The sequence below is a fragment of the Acanthaster planci genome, linkage group LG10, assembly GCF_054643075.1.
Source record: "Acanthaster planci isolate LZ-2023a linkage group LG10, COTS_SCS, whole genome shotgun sequence".
NCBI lineage: Eukaryota > Metazoa > Echinodermata > Asteroidea > Valvatida > Acanthasteridae > Acanthaster > Acanthaster planci.
Genome location: NC_141786.1, coordinates 17,721,365 through 17,740,879, shown reverse-complemented (window position 1 = coordinate 17,740,879; position 19,515 = coordinate 17,721,365). Strand labels below are relative to the sequence as shown.

The 19,515-nt window shown below is 44.1% G+C and overlaps 2 protein-coding genes across 2 annotated transcripts in view; both read right to left on the bottom strand.

The window, feature by feature from the left end:
* Positions 1-3,275, bottom strand: part of LOC110990198 (dual specificity tyrosine-phosphorylation-regulated kinase 1B-like) — a 60,513-nt gene extending 57,238 nt beyond the window's left edge. The window contains exon 1 of the mRNA XM_022255066.2: positions 2,581-3,275. The gene's annotated coding sequence lies outside the window, so the exon portion shown is untranslated. The remainder of the gene's footprint in view (positions 1-2,580) is intronic.
* A 1,846-nt stretch (positions 3,276-5,121) lies between these two features.
* Positions 5,122-15,956, bottom strand: LOC110990205 (rRNA 2'-O-methyltransferase fibrillarin-like). Its single transcript, XM_022255077.2, has 9 exons — positions 15,830-15,956; positions 13,342-13,503; positions 11,989-12,030; positions 11,520-11,677; positions 10,113-10,283; positions 9,000-9,132; positions 8,730-8,842; positions 7,802-7,947; positions 5,122-6,408 (listed from the first exon to the last, which is right to left on the bottom strand). The coding sequence occupies exons 1-9, from the start codon at positions 15,840-15,842 to the stop codon at positions 6,387-6,389; spliced, it is 960 nt and encodes a 319-aa protein (XP_022110769.2). The 5' UTR covers positions 15,843-15,956; the 3' UTR covers positions 5,122-6,386.
* Positions 15,957-19,515: the final 3,559 nt, after the last annotated feature.

Here is a 19,515-nt window from a genome sequence, read left to right as displayed (position 1 = left end):
ATGCATAGGACAATAATGACAGTGACCATGGTGACTGTTCTATTAAAATTCATTTTTCACAAAAATCTACTTGAGAAAGTTACATGTATTGCATGCTGTCTTTTAAAGAGCATTACGGTCAAATAGTAAACCAAAAATCTGGCTCACAAAAATGTATGACAGGGTGTATAAAGTGCAGTGACCTTTTATAAATACCGGTACATGAACTTCCTTAAATAAACAAGTTCATCCAAAAACTGTCACATGTTCATCAAGTTTTGGTGTTTCTGTTGTTTTTGTGAAAAAAGGACAAAAGGTTAATCTACACGAGGATGGAATGGGTGTACAGCTTATGTGCACTTCCATTCACGAGGCAAATTGCAGATCTCGCCTATGTGTTCAGGAGTTTGCGTTAATCTTGTTATTAGGGCTGGGTCAGTTTTCGAATGTTTCACCTTCATATTGATCGAATATCCGAATATTCGGTCGTACCAACCGGCAGATTGTTGATGAACAAACCATATATGAAATCAGTTGCAATGGCGCACACAATTGTACATTATGATCAATATAATAGCTTCTCACTTCTAGGAGTATCTCCAGCCACGACTGGCAAGACTTAAAAGACAAACAATTCTTCTTGTCCTGTTAGAAATAGCTATTCCTTTTCAATTTTTTCATGAACAATTTACTTATAAAGTTTAATCATAAGATTTCCTTCGCTTTTCATTTGAATCTGCTTGAAACAAGCCTCCATAGTGCAATTTTTCTCATTTAAATTAAAACAACATCCTCTAGTCTTTTCATGAATTTTAAATTTGAATATTTGAATTTGGAAAACAACATTTGAATAGTCGATAATGGATTGAATATTCCGATATCAAGCACAGCCCTATCTGTAATTCATTACAATCACATGCAACTGCTTTTGGGGTCGCCAGCTAAACGCTAGTCGAAGCATATTAACAATAATTTGCACAAGAAAGAGAACCATGAGTCACATTCGAAATAAATGCTCATGTCAAAGCATGCTTGCTGATTCTTCCCGATCCAGATCTGCAGCAAGAATGAATTATATTTCTGGACTAGAAAAAAACATTCCTTTCAAAGGGGGAAATGCATAGACCTCAGAGCTAACAGAGGTTGACAACAACACAGAGCGTGAAACTATGCCAAATATTTTCACCTATCATGGTGCAGTGGTCCCTATATTTGCAAGACTCCAGAGGGAGGTCAAACATATATTGTAACAGCCTTTTCAGGATGTACATGTTACAGGCATTTATAATATTCCCCTAGATGTGCTACTGAGTCAGCTGGAACATTTTCCAACCGTAACAGGGAACATCAAGTCAAGCCGAAGTGGAAATTCACAAAAACGGCCCTAGATTTAGTCAGTATAAACTTTAGAACTTGATGAAACCTGAGAAAAGATTCTCGACAAATTTGGCACGCACGAAAACATTTTACTCGGCAGCCATGTACTTCCTCTATTGCGCATCAACAAAAAACCCCATTGTCATGATAAGTTGCAAGGTGAACTATTAATGTCTAATCACCGCGATCACGCAACCAAACAAGCTAAACAAAAACGGTCCGTCTTGAAATCGGAGCCGTTGACCCGATTTCCCGAACGTGCCTGCCTTCACCATGATCAAAGTGTGTCGTGATTATCAGACGTGAACTGAGGCCACAGAGCCGAGAGGATGACAGCGCGAAAAAAAAATCGCGGAAGGCCATTATGCAAATGAGGCCTCGACCAAGACATGGCAGACGCGGCTTGCGCACTCCATTACACGCCGCGTCGATCAGCTGACGAACCAAAACACAGCCACGAGGTCGACCCAATTTCCCCCGGCAAACGGTCCAATTGCCCCTTTTACACCAGAATGTCACACGCCAAACCGTTGCTGAGTTATCCAGTATGTTTCTCAAGTACCGAATGCCGACTCATCGCGGGAAAAAGAGGAATTTAGAGGGAAGTTTTTAGGGGGAAGATCGAGAGCCGGCGACATAGATCACGATGCCGGTGTGTACATGTTCACGGACTGTGTACGCAGCATGCAAAAACTCAGCCAGTGTTTTTCCGCGGTTTTACACTGTCAAAACCTGCACTAACTACCATCAAAACTACACCATAACCACTTCTGAAACATCATTTACAAGAATGGATATGAATTTAATGAAAACTGACATGTCTGAAAGGCATTTACTAGCTAAGTTTGAGTTAGTGGCGTATGCCGTCACAGACGGCAGAAACAGTCACTGCGTGATTCACGCCTCGGCCCGGCTGAGTCAGTCAATGCATCATCATCCAATTACCCCACTGATAATTTCTCCCATCAAGTCGCCCATGGTTAACAATTACACAGGGGGGAAGTCTGTATTTTCGAGTCAACAGTGGTGTGTATCATTGCTTAGATTTTAGTCAAGATTTTGAACACGAGGTTTGAAAAGGTAAACAAGGAAGTGATGACCGACGAAGGTAGTCAGGTGCCGACATGACCGGCTCGACCGCAGAAATTGGGGGTAGCGCCCTCCAGGAAAATCACCCCAAAATATGCTTCTTTCGGAGAATTAATGTCAGAAAAATACACTTACCTGTCTGGTGGAAAGTTAAGTATTCAATTTTGGTACCGGTGCTAATCAGATCCGAGGTCAGAAATCCCCCAGGGTTCTTCAAACCCTGTGTCCAGGGGTCACTCACATTGATGAGCCACTCGCAAAGTGGCGCGCGAAAATGAAAATTTAACGGGTTTGTTGACGGTCGGGCTCCCTTCTGATCTCTCCTCCGATCACCATCAAAAGTACCTAAATAGTTGAGGAAAACTCCACTAGAATCCAGGAATGAAGTTATTCCGCCGTTGTGATAATTTTTCCCCTCACCAACAGAGGTCGCATCGGCGGTGTGGGATTATTTTCCAATGCAGATTCTCGATTGAGTTCGGCGCCAAAAAATAAAATGGCGGAAAGTCTACCGCGTCGTTCTTTATTCGAACGTCATCACGGACGCGACCTCAAGGCCGGTAGCCGTGGCGACCGCCAATCATTTGTCGGTGCGTTTGATCTCCGTTAACACCACGCCTATTTACTATGACAACGGGGACTGAAAAGGCCCGGATGAAGATGATGTCATTCACGAAAACAAAAGTCGCGTAAACGTTCCCGGATGCTACAACACGGTTTTGCCGCGAAAATTGTACTTAAGATGTGGCCGGAGCATGGTTGGAGACGGTGCTTCTGCACAGAAATGATTGTTGAAATTATCGAGTCATTTAACAGAAATAAAAACTAATTTAGGTTAAAGTTCTGTAAGGCACGTTTTCAACACTAGCTGTTCGGATGATTGTAACCGGCTTTATCATTTTTGTGAACGGCTGAGTCATTGCGCAACCAACCGTTGTAAACACGTGGTGACTTTCTCGAAACTGGTACATGACTCACTTTAACCAACGTGGTGGGTGACAGTATTTCCATGGTATTTCGGACAGAAAACTGTGGCCATAGGTGAAGAAACGCGTGGTGAACGTGAACAAACCCTATATTTTTTTTTACCCCCTCCCCATTGCAATTTTATTACTATTATTTTTTATTTCTTTAGAACTTCAATGGCAGGGCAGCGTTGGAAGTATGATGAGCGCGGAAGGGTGGGGGGGTTTGGCATGACGGTAATTACATGTGATAGGAATGTGTAGGCGTTTGTTTTTTATTTTGTATAGTTTGCCTCTGATATCAATTAACTTCAACGCGCTGATCGCGAATCGCCAGTGACTAAAAACACGACAATAGGTGGCGCTGTTACCAATTGATTGGAACTGCCATGCTAAAAATCTAGAATGCAGCACGGAGTTGCAGTGTTTAATTAACTCTTTCAGCTCCCTTTGGTCCCAGCTACCCGCCTTAGCGCCAAATTGCACGAATCAGTGATCACGTGACTATATCTATGAGGAATCCGTGTTTTTTTATTTATTTATTTATTTATTTTGCTTTGTTTTTTTAAACTTTAAACTGGTCACGTCGCCAGTGCTCTGTCTCGGTAACAAATACCGGTATGTCTAGGCCTATCTATGCAAAATGCGGGCATTGAATAAAAAACTGAAAATAATCATTTTTTAAAAGGTGTCAAAGGGCACTGATTTTTCCATTTGTCTTTCGAGGGATTTTTGTCGTCCTACACTGAATTGAAAAAAGTTTCCTTATTTCTGCTTCCTTTTCCATTATCTAATTTGATTTTATTTTCAAAATATTCTTTTTTTTTGCATTTTTGCTTTTCCCCCGATTTTTGAAATGTGTAATTCTGTTTGGACCTTTTTTATTACAAGATGCGTCGCAATGAACAGATACTGTCATCCTGCTAGGGTTACACTTCCTTCATTTTAGACATTAAAGTATCAGCAAGAGACGAGAGATTCGTCCACCGCTTGATCTTGGACAAAATTCCAGTTTTTATAAGGAAGAAAATCTGGAGGGAGAGAAAAACAAAACACCACCAAAACACGTCAAAAAAAAAACGAAAAAAAAAAACCGGTTTTAAACTCGGTCTCCTAGTTTTCTCTGATTTAATTCTTTGAGCAAAACTACGAGCGAGCTGAAATACTGCCCCCATACCCCCTACCCAACCCAAAACCCCGTATCTCAAGAACTGCGGCGACGGAACGATTTTCAAAGTGGGGGAGTCAGTTGTGAGATCATCAGGCATCAACCCAAAGCAAACAAACAAACAAATTCACAGGCTGATCCATTAAACCCCATATTATAGGACCTGTGGGGTACTTCCCCCTTCCCCCGCTAGTGGTGTGACTTTAGACCAATGCCCAAGGGGGGGGTGCCCCGGGCAGGGGGCACAAAGAGCCAGCATTTCAAAAACAGTGCTTTCACCTCGTTTGAGGGGCGAGGATTCCTTTTCCAGTAAAACAAATTTTTACTCTTTGGGGGGGGGGGATCAGTTTGCCCTAACCCCACACCCAAGATCTTCCCCTGCCGCTACTCTTTTATGACCCCAAATGTCTTGTTCATACTGGGGGGATTACATTGTTGCTGTCGCGGTCTGTGAAGCTATTTTATCTCCTTTGTTTTGTCTTTTATAACCAAACACGCAAAACAAGATCTCATGGTTTATACAGATGAATGAGCAGAAATAGGTTTAATTCTGAAAACTCAGTGATCGTTTATTACTTATCACAAGAATAATGTCAGTTTTGCAAATAATGAACAATTTTACACCAGCTTGTTGAAGAAATGTTAACTTCATCTCCTCGCTAGTCACATCGAAGCATTACATGTAATTTCTGTGAGTGTGACTCTTTCTCCTGGAAACTGTCACTCAAGACTGACGTCTTTTAAAAAATATGGTTGCCATTCCTTGGTGAGACAGAGTACCAGCGACATTCACATCCAAATTCTGTTGAGGTGCAAGGTGAATTACCAGCCAAACTTGAGCCGGGTCTTAAGTAATGGTGAATCAAACAGAAGAAGTAGAAAGTCGTGCCTGGGCCAAATAAAACAAAATCTTGGTTTCCCGTCCGAACCTTTTCTAAAGTTCAACGAGCCATGCATTTCTGTTTGCCCCAAGGTATTTTAATTTGCCTCCAATGTAGTTTGAAGTCCCCAAATTGGCAATTGGATGATAGTGAGGTATGTGGCACCCTGCTTCTGCCGACAAGTAATGGCCTGGGAATATTTCAAATCGCTAGGCTGAAATATCGGGGGGGGGGTACCGTGCAGAAAGTAATTCCAACTTGAAACACTCATTTCTAACAACATCGCCATGAAATTTGCTGGATAATTTGTTTAAATAAAGTTTCTGATATTTCAACTAAAAACGAATGGATGCCCTCATTTTTTTCAGATGGTGGTGCTGATGATAAGCTCAATATTATTTTAATGAGGCCTTTAGCACAAACTCTGAGCTTTCGCATAAATGTGGTAGGCGCTGGTCAATAAGCGTGCGTATCATACGGGATATTGGTTGGTAACCGGTTTGTGCTATGCAGGTATCCTCGGTGTTCAACTGCTCAATAAAAATGTTGAGGGTGGAACACAGCAGTGTCTGAATTACCTGGCTGCGGCTTTTATATGGACGAGTGTATGGTGACGGCTGAAACCACTTCCCATAGAAGCGTGTACAAGTTCAAGATGCAGCCACATCATTGGGACATGGACTAAGCAGGCCTTTTCATTTTGCTATTAGAAGTCAGAAACGTTACATGAATAACTACGAAAACTGCGCTCCATGCAGGGCCAAAAGGAACAATCACATCTTTACAATGAAAAATGAAGAGATTTACAAGGACAAAAACAGGAAAGGGATGTTACGGAAAAATTCAGGGGAAAAAAAAACAAAAACAAAATGTACTGGTTAAAACAGCTGGCCTGATGACGAGAGACAGCAGTTGCTGGGAGGAAGATCACTTCTTCTTGGGAGGCGGTCTGGAAATAAAAATAACAAAAAAAAACCGATTGAAAGACACCATGGGCAAATGTTGGTCCAAAGGGTTAACTCTAACTATTTTCTACTTTTCACAGAATTGAAATCAACCGCCGGACTCTTAAAGAGTTCGGGGGGGGGGGGGTGGAATCCACAGCAATTTTTCCGATATCACCTCGGTGGGATTTTTCATGAATTTTTCAGCGCTTTGAGATTTTTGGTATATCTTTGCCATCCTTTGGATATCAATTCTGTGAAAATGTACAGAATCTCGTTCTCACGCATGCAGCGCCCATTGTTCTGAGATAGGTCAGCCAACAATGTAAGCTTTTCCACTGCCACGCTCCATCCACACGGATAAGCCTGTTTGACATTCAGTTCTTTTCTTATCGCGATATCCGATATTATCGTGATGACGTCATTTTCCATTCATAAAATAAACACGACCGAAATCACAAAGTCTCGAGTGCCACTCGATTTCGTCTCCGTTCAGGCTTCAACTGTTTTTTCTACTACCCGACTTTGAAGTTGTAAGCGCAATAGCAAGTTTGATAGAGGCGCAAAACATCGAGTAAGATGCAAAGGAGCCAAACATTACAGTTCTTCACTTTGATTGAAACATGTCAGGCCCACAATCGGGAATTGGTTTTGGAGACGGAGCCCGAGACGGAGACAAAGTTGAGCATTAGAAAACGGCCGTGTATGTGTGCGGCACGCAGGACACTGTATGACAATCTCAAGTCCCGAGTGAGAGAGCCGACTTACGTGTAGCTGGAGTTTACTGTGCAACACATTACACGTGCGTACAGTCTGTTGGTTTGGTTCTGCCCCCTAATACTTGTAAGACCCTTGCAGCTGCTTGGGGCCAACAGTGACTTTGTGGTTGGAGGTTTTCAATGGAGCATGTGTGTGGCCTAAATGCAGTACTACAGGGCTCAACACGCGGTGCGATGACTTCCCTATGTGACATGTACAGTACATTGTTTGGAGCTTATCGCGATAATTTTCGGCGTATCGATTTGCACGATATCCCGATGTGTGTTTTAACAAACGATACGATATCCGATATCAACATCACATCGAAATACCATGAAATATCGTCATATCAAACAGGCTTAGTTGGCACGCGTGTAGCCTTGAACTCCAAACGAAAGTAACAACAAAAATCATACATCTGGATTGAGCTGAAAGTTTACATTTATCCTGATAAGGCATATCTTTACATGCATGCCAAGTTTTAAAAAAATTGGCCATGCAACAGCCATATTCTTGCAAGGGGGGGTGATATCCTCCAGCCTCCACTACCTGTGAGATGGTCTCACGTAACCGGGCTCTTTTGGTATTACACCCTCAGAAGACCAAAGCCTTTTCGGATCACGACAATAAAATACTGACCTGTAGACGCCTACCACCACGGCGTGATCTCGCTCGTACGGCTCCAGCGTCAGCTGCTCCTGCGGCTTCAGCTTCTCCGCTTGGAGCTTCTTAACCTCGCCCGCGAAGACCACCTCCGGCTGGGCGGTGGAGTCGATGCAGTTGGCCTGTAAAACACGGTCAACATTCAAGGCTGAAAAGGACACTCGCCACACCGAGCACGAAGCCTGCAAGATTTCGGTGATTTCCTTCGATCGACTGCTTCACACATTTTTCTGTCCTTTTCTATGCTTTTTTAGTTCAAGACAACAGGCCGGTAAGCGGTGCTTGTCAGCGAGCCGAAATTTGGGTCTCTTTCTGGAATGACATCCAGAGCTGTATATAGACCAGTTACCTGATGCCATTACTGCTGTGTCCCGCAGGGCGCGCATTCCTAAACTTGACAAACACGTCATTTTGGTTAGCAGCACGCCCCAATTGGCTGATGAGGAAGCATTCTATGTGCATCTCTTTTATTCACGCGTGTGGGGACACTGCAGTGATGGCTCCTGATTCTTGTCACTAGATCAGTCTTTAGAGAGTGATGCCAACTTCAGACTTTGGAACCACAATGGCTGCTCGTTACAAGTGCACAGACATATAATCCACCATTTTGGTTCCAGCAATTGAGACGCACATGTCACCACCCTGAGCTCTGAAGACATCATAGCAAGAGCTCCCTCCTTTGTCAAGCAAAGCCTGGAAAATTTTAAATACGTGAACACTGCACACTTAACTGCAGGTCACCAACAGGTGATGTCAAAACTTTCATACTTTTTATTTAAAGAGGGATAAAATGTTGCACAAAATTTGTGTCTCGGAGAAAAATCCATTAGAGCATGGATTCTTGAACCACTTCCTTAGTCAAACTTGCTCTGTGCCGTTTGCCTACACTCTAATCTTCATCTACCTTGATTGAGATGACAAAGTTTCCTTCGTTCTTCAGGAAGCTGTGAGCGTTGATGGCGACGATGCGCGCCTGGTCGGGTTGTGCCACGTCCGCAAATATGCAGTCGACCATCCCTGTGCGAGACGAAAAAAGTGCCAAAGGTGAACTGAGCACGGGTGTACACGTGTTGTGATGTATTCGCTTTGAATTCCAAAATTAAACACTATTTAAGATGAGATATGCTCTCTATAGACGAAAGAGTGAAAAACTCACTCTCCAAAAGGTACTCACCGACCAGCATTCGGTATTTGTGCGGGTGTCTGGCGTCTTCGATGATGGGGATGATGTTGGTTCGCTTCTTGGCGACGTTGATGAGGTCGCGCCCCGAACGGTGGGAGAACTCCACGGCGTAGACGAGGCCCTCCTGCAAGGGTGGGCGGAGCAACCATGACAAAAACTGACAGTTGATTGGTCAGACAATAACACGTGTCTCCTTGGGCAGGATAAGTCAACTTGCCGACTTGCTATTTTCAAGCTTTGGATCATGCAAAACTCGAGCGTTTCAAATGTGTTAGGGGTGCTGAGTTTGGTAATGAAAAAATCTGGGAAATGGAGTTTAAAAGTGGCAACTTTGTTAAGCACATAAATATCGAAATCCTCCATTTAAAAAAAACAAACAGTGATTGAGCAGGTACTCAATCGGGATGAAAAATGGTTTCGAAGATCTTTGATTGAACAGAGACAACTGGTCACAGAGAATGGGCTTTCAGAATGAACTTCACCTGGACGCTCTGCATTCAAATTAACTATAGTGTAATAATGAAAATAACATCGCACCATACATAAATCACGAAGTATCTAACAGTAGCGGCGGAGCCAGGAATTTTCCAAGGCGGGGGCTCAGCCCAGAGTTTTTTTTTTCAATGTTTCATTCTTGCGGACAAGCGGAAACGAGGACCCATTTAACTCCTGGTCAGAGACAGGAATGTATGGGTAACGTGGCTTTGCACACCAGCTGGATTCGAACCACCCAACCCTAGAATCGGAAACTACAAACCCTTACCATTATGTCACATGTCCAAACAGACAACTTCTGACCTCTTTTAGAACCAAATAAAATTGAGCATATTTTGAGGGCAGAGAAGAGGGCAAGGATATAGTTCTGGCCGCTATCTTTTCCCTCCAAGTTTTGCTGTTGTAATTTACATTGATCTTTAACGGCAAATCTTGCATTGAAATATTCCTGTTTATACCAGTGGCTGATTATACCACTAAAAATCCCAATTTTCTTTGGACCGAAAAAAATCCTGCGATCCAGAAGAATCCTGAGAAATCCTGATGCTGCAAGCCAAGGAGGGGGACTGGCTCGAGATCTGCAGGAAAGACGAAGCAGCAGGGACTTACGGGCCCAACAATGTCCGAGACGTGTGAGACCGTGGTGCCCGAGGCTGCCCCCAGGTACAGGACCTTCGACCCTGGTTTCATGTGGATCTTGTCGATGCCCCCTAAGATGGCCGCTGCCAGCTTGGATCGGAAGGGGTTCCAGGCTCGGTACTCTGTCTTGACTTCGCCTTCCTAAAATTGACATGAAAGACAAAAAATTGTTTCTCTGTTTTCCAGACAAGTATCTTCAGGAAGTGTTTTACAAAATCATGATTAGTTTACCTGGCCCTGGGATTTCAGTTAGAATTAAAAGAGGCTGTCTGCCCACTCCCTTAAACATTGCCTCTCAACTCCGACACATTTGCGAACCTGATTTTTCCACTGTATCTAATGTTGCTCTGGGATATCTTAGGAACATATTAACCCCTTCGCACCAGGAGGCGCCTAGACACGCCGTAAAAATTGAGATCCTCAGCCCGCTTTTCAGCTATTATTCTTGGCCCACACTCCAGCGAACACGGTGAAAGAAGGCAGACCCTGGCTCTTGTGTGTATGGTAATTGGTCTTTGTGCGTAGCCCAGAAATGAAAAGACCAAATTTGCATCATAATCACCAGCTTCACAACAGTCCCCACTTTGAAAAGAAGGGTGAGTAGAGCTGCATGCCACCGAACAATCAGCCTTTTCACCGTGTAATTCAAAGCGTGGAGAGCACGCTGGGCCACAAACCGAGAATTTGCGGTTTGGCAGGTGGCCTTCGTGGCCAAACGAGGCTGGAATTCTTGGAGTGGGCTTTCAGGAAGAAATTCCCGTCGTCAAGGGGTTAACTGCATTGAGTGGTGTAATGACAACTAGCCTCCAGCGTTGATCCATGGAGCATTCTGCTTCTCCATAGGCAAAGCCAAGAGAAAACAGAAAGCAAAAGTGTAACTTTCTTCAGATATATCCGATTTGATTTAAAATGCACTGGTCCTCATAAAGGCTTGGGATGGTCTCCAAAACTGTGGCATTTTGACCATTTTAATGACACTTCCAGACCTGGAATGCAACGAAGACAAAAATTAAAAGACCTTTCCACGTTTTTGTCAAAAAGCAGCGAACCAACTCTCGTGGACTGTCTGCAGCCTTGCTCAATGCAACAGTGCCTTTCATTTTTTAAAAAGTGCACCACTCCATTTTGGTGCTTGATTTGTTTTATGCTAATTGGCGATGTGCATATGTATGAGCACAAACGTGATGTCATTCCAGGCAGTCGCAGCGACGGCTACCATTATGCATACCTGCCAACCTGTGGTACCCCTTGCTGAGGTCAGGCATCCCCACATAATAGACTAGGATTTTTAAATGAAGTGAGGGCTCATTTGAATCTATAGCGTGGTACTGCCTGACCCCAGGAAGGACTGCGACAGGCTGGAAGGTCTGATTATACCTCAGCAGCGATCTTCTTCTCGCCGTACACCGTCTCCCCGGGCACCAGGTTCCTGGTGACCAGGGCGTCCTCCTTGCCGCGGGCGATGAAGACTCCCTCCAACCGATGCGGCTCTACAAAGACCTTCTTGCCGCCTCTCATCCCGCCCCCTCGCCCACCTGGGGTGAAAAGTCCATGCCAGAAATGTAGCCTTAGTGGCAGGTGGCGGACACAACAGGAGGGTACCATTTGAAGTGAGTAAACTTCCAGTGGAGAAACAAGTGCCCTCCAATTGTGTTCACCATGCCTCAAACAGTCAAGTTCCATTCTGAGTATCTTATATATAATATCGTCGGCCACGCCACGAACTGACGTACAAAATAATAGTTGTGCTTCCTGTTACACTGAAAAACAAAAATACTGAAATACTCCTGACGGCCAAATGTCATCTTTCCTGTTGTGGCCTTTGACCTCACAACCTTTGACTTACCTCTTCCTCCTCTCGGTCCGCCTCTACCTCTTGGGGTGAACCCTGGAGAAAATAAGTCAAAATGCGGCGATCACTTCCATGTATAATGTTCGGCAAATTCATGATTACGTTTTTGACTGATTAAATAGCTCTTTTGTTTTTAGCTTTAGTTTTGATAAACATTTAACTGATTTGTTTTTCGTACGTTAGGGCCGAGTTAATTTGAACAATTCATTATTCATATATTCAACCCTCCATTTGATCGAACATCCAAATATTCGGTTGTACAGACTGGCAGATTGTTGATGAACAAACCATAAATAAAATCAGTTGCAATGACGCACACAATTGTACATTATGATTACCAGAAAACCTTCTCACATCTACCATGAGTATCTCCAGCCACGATTTAGCAAGATTTAAGAGACAAACAATACTTCTTGCCCAGCTGAAAATTTCTATTTCTTTGAAACTTCTTAACACCTACCCCCTAGGATGAATGTAAAATCATACTGAAATCAGACGATTTGGGACTGTTATGGTTACTGAATAATTTACTTTTTGAGTCGTCGTAAGATTTCTGTGGCTTTTCATTTGAATTTGCTTGGAACATGCCTCCACAGTGCAAGTTTTCTCCTTTAAAACAAAATAAAAATGTCCTTTCTTTTCATGAATCTTCCATTCAAATATTCAAATTCAGAAAATAATATTCGATTACCATATGCTAAATTGTTATGCAAGTCTCAATGCAATTTATTCACTTTAAAGAGAAGTCAGGTAGGTTTTTGTGGCTATCTTCGCCTTTAACCTCGGGTTTGATTGGATTTTTAGATTCCTACCTGATTCTGTGGGTTTTACCCAGAATCTTCTGGAGTTTTCTTCCAAACTGTAAACATGTAACGGCTTCTCCAAAAAAAGACCAACAAAATTCTCACCTTCTCAAATTGGTTTTTTGTTTGGACTAATTTTACATAAATCAGGACAATTCTTAGTGCGATGCTCCACCAAGAGGTTGCCACGGACAGAAATGTTTTTAAGTTTCCGGTCGTCAGAAGCATTGCTCCTTTGCTGCAACTGGCATTTGAGTGTGTGTCAGTAGAGAACTTGGGAATTTGTTTTTACTAGATTGGCGCATTCCATGCAATAGGAAGAAGAAATGATTAATTAAAACCACTCGTTCTTCCTTGACAAATATTCGGAATAGTTTCCCACTTCCAGCTGGTGAATAAAATTTATTCACCATTCCCACAATGCATTGCAAGAATGGACTTTTCCATGGCAACCTCTTGGTGGCGCACTGCCCTGTGACTCTCCTGTATTAAATTCTCTTTCAGACAAAGGGAAAACTTGTTTGTCAAGGAGTTCTCTACTCACCCCCTCTGGCGCCTCCCCGTCCGCCGCCGCGGCCACGACCCCCTCGGAAGCCTCCTCTCTCTCCTCCCCCGCCCCCGCGGAAACCGCCCCTGCCTCCGCCCCCTCTGCCTCCACCCCCTCTGCTGTTGAAGCCTCCGCCTCTTGGAGAAAATCCTGAAAAACCTTCACAAAGAAATCAAAGCAAAGAAGAAGAGAACAAATTACAAACGTACAGTCTGTGTGAGACAAGAGGGATGCCTAGGGATCTGGGTGTCCTTTTAATACCATAATTGGATTCAGCAGGAGAAAACACCCATGGCTGCCTTTTACAAAAAAATGCTGTTTACTTCTTAGAATAGATTCAGAGATTCAAGTTTGTTAATGTCCATGCAAAATTTACATAGAAATGTACTTCCCATTGGCTTGTTACAAAGTGATGTGAGAGAGTAAGTTATTATATTCATCAAGATTACAATTACAATCAAAAACAAAACAACAAGACTGCATTCAAAGTAACATAAATGGCAATCACAGGCTACAGGGATAAATTGTTACTGTCTCACATGTGCATTATAACAGTGTATTGAATTACAATGTAAGAATGAAAGTGTAACAGAAACATCTGTGAGGGTGGTTTGGCGGAAACATAAACTATCGCCAGATTTTTCAAAGTTTTTCGACTTGGCGGCCTAACACTACCAGCATAGAGGTAACAAGAGTACAAGGCGCATGTTGACAACGGTTGAGTAACAAGTCACGTAAGAATAGGACGAGTGCAGGCCTAGAAGCTTGAGACCTAAAACAGACCCGTGAACACGGCCCTGTCCCAATACTGGGCCCTGTCCCGATTGACAGTGATTTATTTCAATCAAGTTTATATGGGATGCCTGGGTATATTATCAGACATCTGCCAGATCTTACCGAGAGTCCCTCTCAATCCAAGTAGTTGTGGAAAATTACGGCAGTTTTGTGTGAATCTGGGTCGTCTCGTACCTGGGACAACTTGTACCCCTGTCAAGTCGTGCCCCAGTCAATTTCTATCCGTGCATGTATTATTGTAAACAGTGGATAATCCTACCAATGGCTACTTTGCTTGCAAAGAATCAACTTTTTAATTAATTTTAATTGATTAATTACGTCAAACAATCCTCTCCTTCACTTAAAAAAATCCTCGTAAGTTGGGCCACCGCGCGAACCAAATCTAGTCATGTACCGGAGCGCTGCACTGGCACAGCCCACCTGGCAAATTCAGTTTTCCTTCCGGAGTTGCCTTTGATCGAGCACGAGTCCTACTCTGATCAGTATCCAATCAAAATTTTTGCACGGCCATTTATGACATCATTGGCCTAATATGGAACGTAAGGGCATGGCTACTGGAAACTGGCAAACATAATGCTAAACTTGAATATACACAAGCACGATTGGATGTAGTAAGTATTTACAATTGTTGTTGTGCACTGGAAATGCCGTATGTTGCTTGTTCTTAGTTGATTATTGGTGAAATCTCACCACATGCTTTTTACAACCATCGCGTGATGCAGGGCCATCGTAAGTTAACTCTAAATGTACGTACTGTTCTGTACAGTTAGTTTATAGCACTTGTGCCGAACCATGGAGCGGCACCGGTGCGGCACAACTCGTTATCCATTTTTTATTGTGTTTGCTTTTTTATCATGTTTTTTTGCGTGCATTCCGTGCGCTGCAAATGTCATGGCCATATTAAAACTGAACATCCGGACCGACCAGTTTGGTTAGGTCCGGTTCGAAAGTGCAATGTTAGACCATTTTCGGTTCAGTTTGGCGGTTCGGCTGCAGCACTATTCTCACATTTGGAGTACGAGTGGTCCTGGGTATGAGTTGACATGAGTGCAAGATGACCTGGGTATGAGTTGACTTTGGCGGGAGTTTGGGGGTACAAGTTGACCTGGGTAAAAGTTGTTGCAGGTACGACTTGACCTGATTCCGTTTTGTGTCACAGCTATACACAATGCCCTTGGCTAATTCCCTGTCCAGTCAAACACTGCTTGCCGTGAATCGTTGAACATGTCAAGCGGCTTGCTCTCTGTTATGTGATACGACATAGCCATCAGTTTTATGCAAGTTGGGCCAAAATTTGTTCGGAGTGGCAGGAGTGAGGAAAATGCCAACTGACGTGAAGGCAACATTTTTCCCTCCAAACGAGAGAAAGGCGAGTTTTCTGCAAAATAGCAACCTAGGGGATAGTTAGCAGCGTACACAGTGAACATACCAGTGCAATTTCAGCTCATAAGATTCAGCAGATGTCTGATAATATCCCCAGACATCCCGGATAAACGTAATCGAAAGAAATCACTATCAATCGGGACAGGGCCCATTTATGACGGAGTACATGTAGGTCCTACATGATGTAGGGCCCTGTTTACTCACCCTATCTCAAGCTTAACAATTCTACATAATACGGTCCTTTAATTGCCAAATAAGTGTCCATGTCATGTTCATATCTATTGAAAAATTTACAAAATTCTCAAACCTGGTCGGCCCATCGTGTGTGTCTCTGTGTGCGTCCTTGTAAATTGTGAGCGAAAGCATGCACGCGAACGTTGCAACGCGTACTCGTTGATCGTACGTATGTCCTCCCACGTGCAGAAGTATCAGACACGAGAGGGCGGTACGACATATTAAGGGAACAAAAAAGTAGACTGGTTACACGCCCTATTACAGAAGAGTGCCTCATTTCTCTGCCGTTTACACATTTACACATTTTTCTTTCGCTTCATTCCAAGTCAGCAACAGATACCATCTTATTTGTTTTCGAAATGGACTTGTCATCAATAAACTTAAATCTATGTGAAAATTTGCGCGTAAATCAGTCTCCTTTCTTTTCCGATAATCTGGAGTATTTTGTGTGTGTGTTTTTTTTTTTTAAATAGGCTTAGGGCCAACACAATTCTTTGGGGATACGCTGTGTACATGTTTTTTTCAAAGGGAGACTGGTTTTATGATAGTTTTCCGAGTTGATATGTCGGAATTTACTTCACTTTGAAAAAAAGTCTAGTTTCCAGAATATTCTGTGTCAAAAAATAAATAAATAAATAAATAAAAATTAAAAATTATAAAAATAAAAAATGCGGACGGGTATTGAGTGCGCGCCATACATGTACGCCCTGTGTGTGCAAGCTTGCCGCATTGAACGCTCATAATATAATAGTATCCAGGGGACAACTGTATTAAGTTTGCACCTCGCGTTTGGGGACGGACGCTAATTTAAACTAACCCATCAAAGAAAACAATTGCCCGGCTGCCTCCTTGAAAGCTGACACAGATGTTGCATTGACCACAGATTGTGGCAAGTTGTTCCAATCCCTATAGCTGTTCTGGGGAAGAAGGTGTTGTCACAAACCTTGGTGCGAGTACGGATTTGCAATTTCCTTTTTTTTTTTTTGTTCTTTTTTTTATGACCCCTGGAGATTCTGATACTTAGAGTGACGATACCATCAGACCGAACATCCGCGACTAACTTGTTGATTACCTTGAACATCATGGATTTACGTCGTGTCTCAAGGGATGACCAATTAAGTTTCTTGAATATTTCACAAGCGTCAGTAGGAACAAAATCCTATTTTATCATTATACTGGTCTGCATGCTCTCATACATTGAGGTGAAAGGGATATTTGTGGGGTTGTTAACTGGGAAGTTTTCATATGTATCGCCACTCCAGTTTGCCACGGGGCCTGTTGTAATTACACGTCGTAACCACATGCAGTGTACATACACACGTTTACGGGGGTAAAGTATTGTAAGCTTACTTATCCATGTAATGATTTTCTCATTTGTTTGTAGTGAACCTATCATCAGATCCGTCCATCAATCTACATATGTGTTCAACTTCAAGCTGCTAAGTTCTGTTATTGTACAGTTGATAGTCAGCGAATAAAGCAGAAGTTTGACTGGTGACTTCAGATATTGAGTTCCAGGGTGGAATTTTATTTTCCTTTTGCGGGACTTTGGGCCTACATAGAATATTCACGACAGAGATAACTTCTGAAGAGGCACACGAATACCAAGAAATAGACACTGCAGCACTTAAGAGATCATGCACCGGCTATGTTGGTAACTTGGCCCGAGGTACAGCGAGAAGCTAATGATGATCGGGATTTGTTCATCAAGTTAGTGAGTGGGTACATAACGTGGAGGGCAGGCAACCCCCATGAACCCTGAGGTTGCTGAGGTCCGAGCATTGTCAAAAACATCACGGCGGAGTTCTTTGAGCGCCGTCTTCGACCATCCAGCTGCGAGAGGCAAAGGCAAAGCAGAAACTTGAAGAGCTGAAATCGGAACAACTGAGAGGAAGACAAGAATTTGAGAGAGAACAGGTTTGGTGCTCTCGATGAGCCATCATCCACGGAAGAGGATTGGTCTCAACTCGGCTCCACCTTGATTTCACCGGCAACGACTGCTCTTGGGAAACGTTGCAAAGAGAACCACCATGGATCACTGAAGCTACATCGGACCAGGTAGAACACTGCCGTAAAATCAGATCGAGGGGCGACAGAGAAGCACACCGAGATGTTGCCAGACAGTGTTGTAGGAAGCTGTGAGAAGATCGCTCACAATGGCCTGAGGGGACAACCAGCTCTGCCGAGAATGGCAACATGAGTTCTGCCCACAAGTGCATAAAGGAACTCTACTCATCGCATCAACGACGCCACACCTATACTCTGCTAGGGACAGATGCTGCATCTTGACAGAGGCGTCCGTGAAACCAACCCGCTGGTGCGAGCACTACTCCGCTGCCCTGAACACTCCGCCTCCACCATTCCTCAGCCTGCAAGACTTCGCCAGCTCAGGTTCCCCACATGCGACTGTGTCATTGGATCCATCCTCTACAATCGAAGTCAAGAAAGCCCAAGAAGCTGACTTCTGGTTGGGCTCCATACAGACGGAATCACCGCTGGTATGCTGAAGGCCTCTTTGGACAAAGTGGCACCCAGGCTGACCAACCTCTGTGGTAGAATCTGGGAATTAGAGATTGTCCCACCTAAATGAAGGGAAGGAATTATAATATCCTTCTATAAGAACAAAGGAGACGTTGGGAGTTCGGCTAACCATTTCCCAATTACACTCCTCTCCATTCCCTAAAAGGCAGGCACCCCTGTAATCCTCCAGCGAATCTGGCCTCTCCTTCAGTCCAGGCGGCGCCCCCAGCAAGCAGGGTTCACCCCATGTACATCCACTATCGATAGTGTCTTAGCCTTGCGAGTCCTGTCAGAGCAGCTGTGGGTATTCCAGCGTCCCATTATAGTAGCCTACATAGATCTGAAGGCTGCGTTCGATTCCCTTGGCCGAGACGCTCTCTGGCTCCTGATGTAGGGAAATTGGAGTCCCTCCAAAGTATATCAGGCTTCTCCAGGCACTGTACTCCAATACCTCGCGCAGAGTCACTGCAGGCGAAGCTCTATCAGAGACCGTTCTCACCACCTCCGGTGTACAACAGGTGTGGCCTCCCCGAACCTGTTCACTGTTGGTGTGGATTACTGGCTCTGCAAGTCTCTAGAGCGGTTCCCAAACCTTGATATCAGCTGATGCTGATGATGTAGTAATCTTTGCAGAGCTCTTAGATACTATTGCTGAGGCCCTCGGCGTGCTCTCCGTGGAAGCTTCACCACTCTGCCTCACCATGAACTAGGCAAAAGCAAAGATCCAGTCACTCTCGGATTCTTCCCAGCCTCTACCCACCTCCCTTCCTATCGGCACTCACAGGATGTTGAAGCGGTCAAGGAGTTCGTGTACCTGGCTCAATTGTTGTGCTGAGGCAGAAGTTCTACGGCGTCTGCAGCTCGCTGGAGGGGCATTTGGGAAGATGTCTCCGATCTGGCACAGCACCAAGTTTAAAACCACGACCAAGCTCCACCTCCTGGACTCCACCGTTCTCCCAGTCCTATATGTACTGCGGTGAGACCTGGACACTGACAGCTGCCCTTGCCAGGGAGGGTGACGCCTTTCACAGGACCTGTCTCCGCACCGTCCTTGGGATTCACTGGCATGACTTCATCAACAACGTGCAAATTTATAGACATGCCGGCAACCCCCCCCCCCATGAGCGCTACTATCCAGATGAGGAAACTACAGCTTCTTGGCCACGTTGCCCGGCTCCAAGAAGGAGTCCCTGCACAGCAGACCCTGCTAGCTGCCGGCAGGCCTCCACCACACGACTG

What these genes read in the sequence shown, in the direction of transcription:
- LOC110990205 (XM_022255077.2), bottom strand. An exon ending in ACGGGGAGGCGCCAGAGGGG is followed by an intron (nt 12,031 to 13,341) that starts GTGAGTAGAGAA and finishes TATTTTCTCCAG; the next exon opens with GGTTCACCCCAAGAGGTAGA. An exon ending in ACTTTGTCATCTCAATCAAG is followed by an intron (nt 7,948 to 8,729) that starts GTAGATGAAGAT and finishes CGTGTTTTACAG; the next exon opens with GCCAACTGCATCGACTCCAC.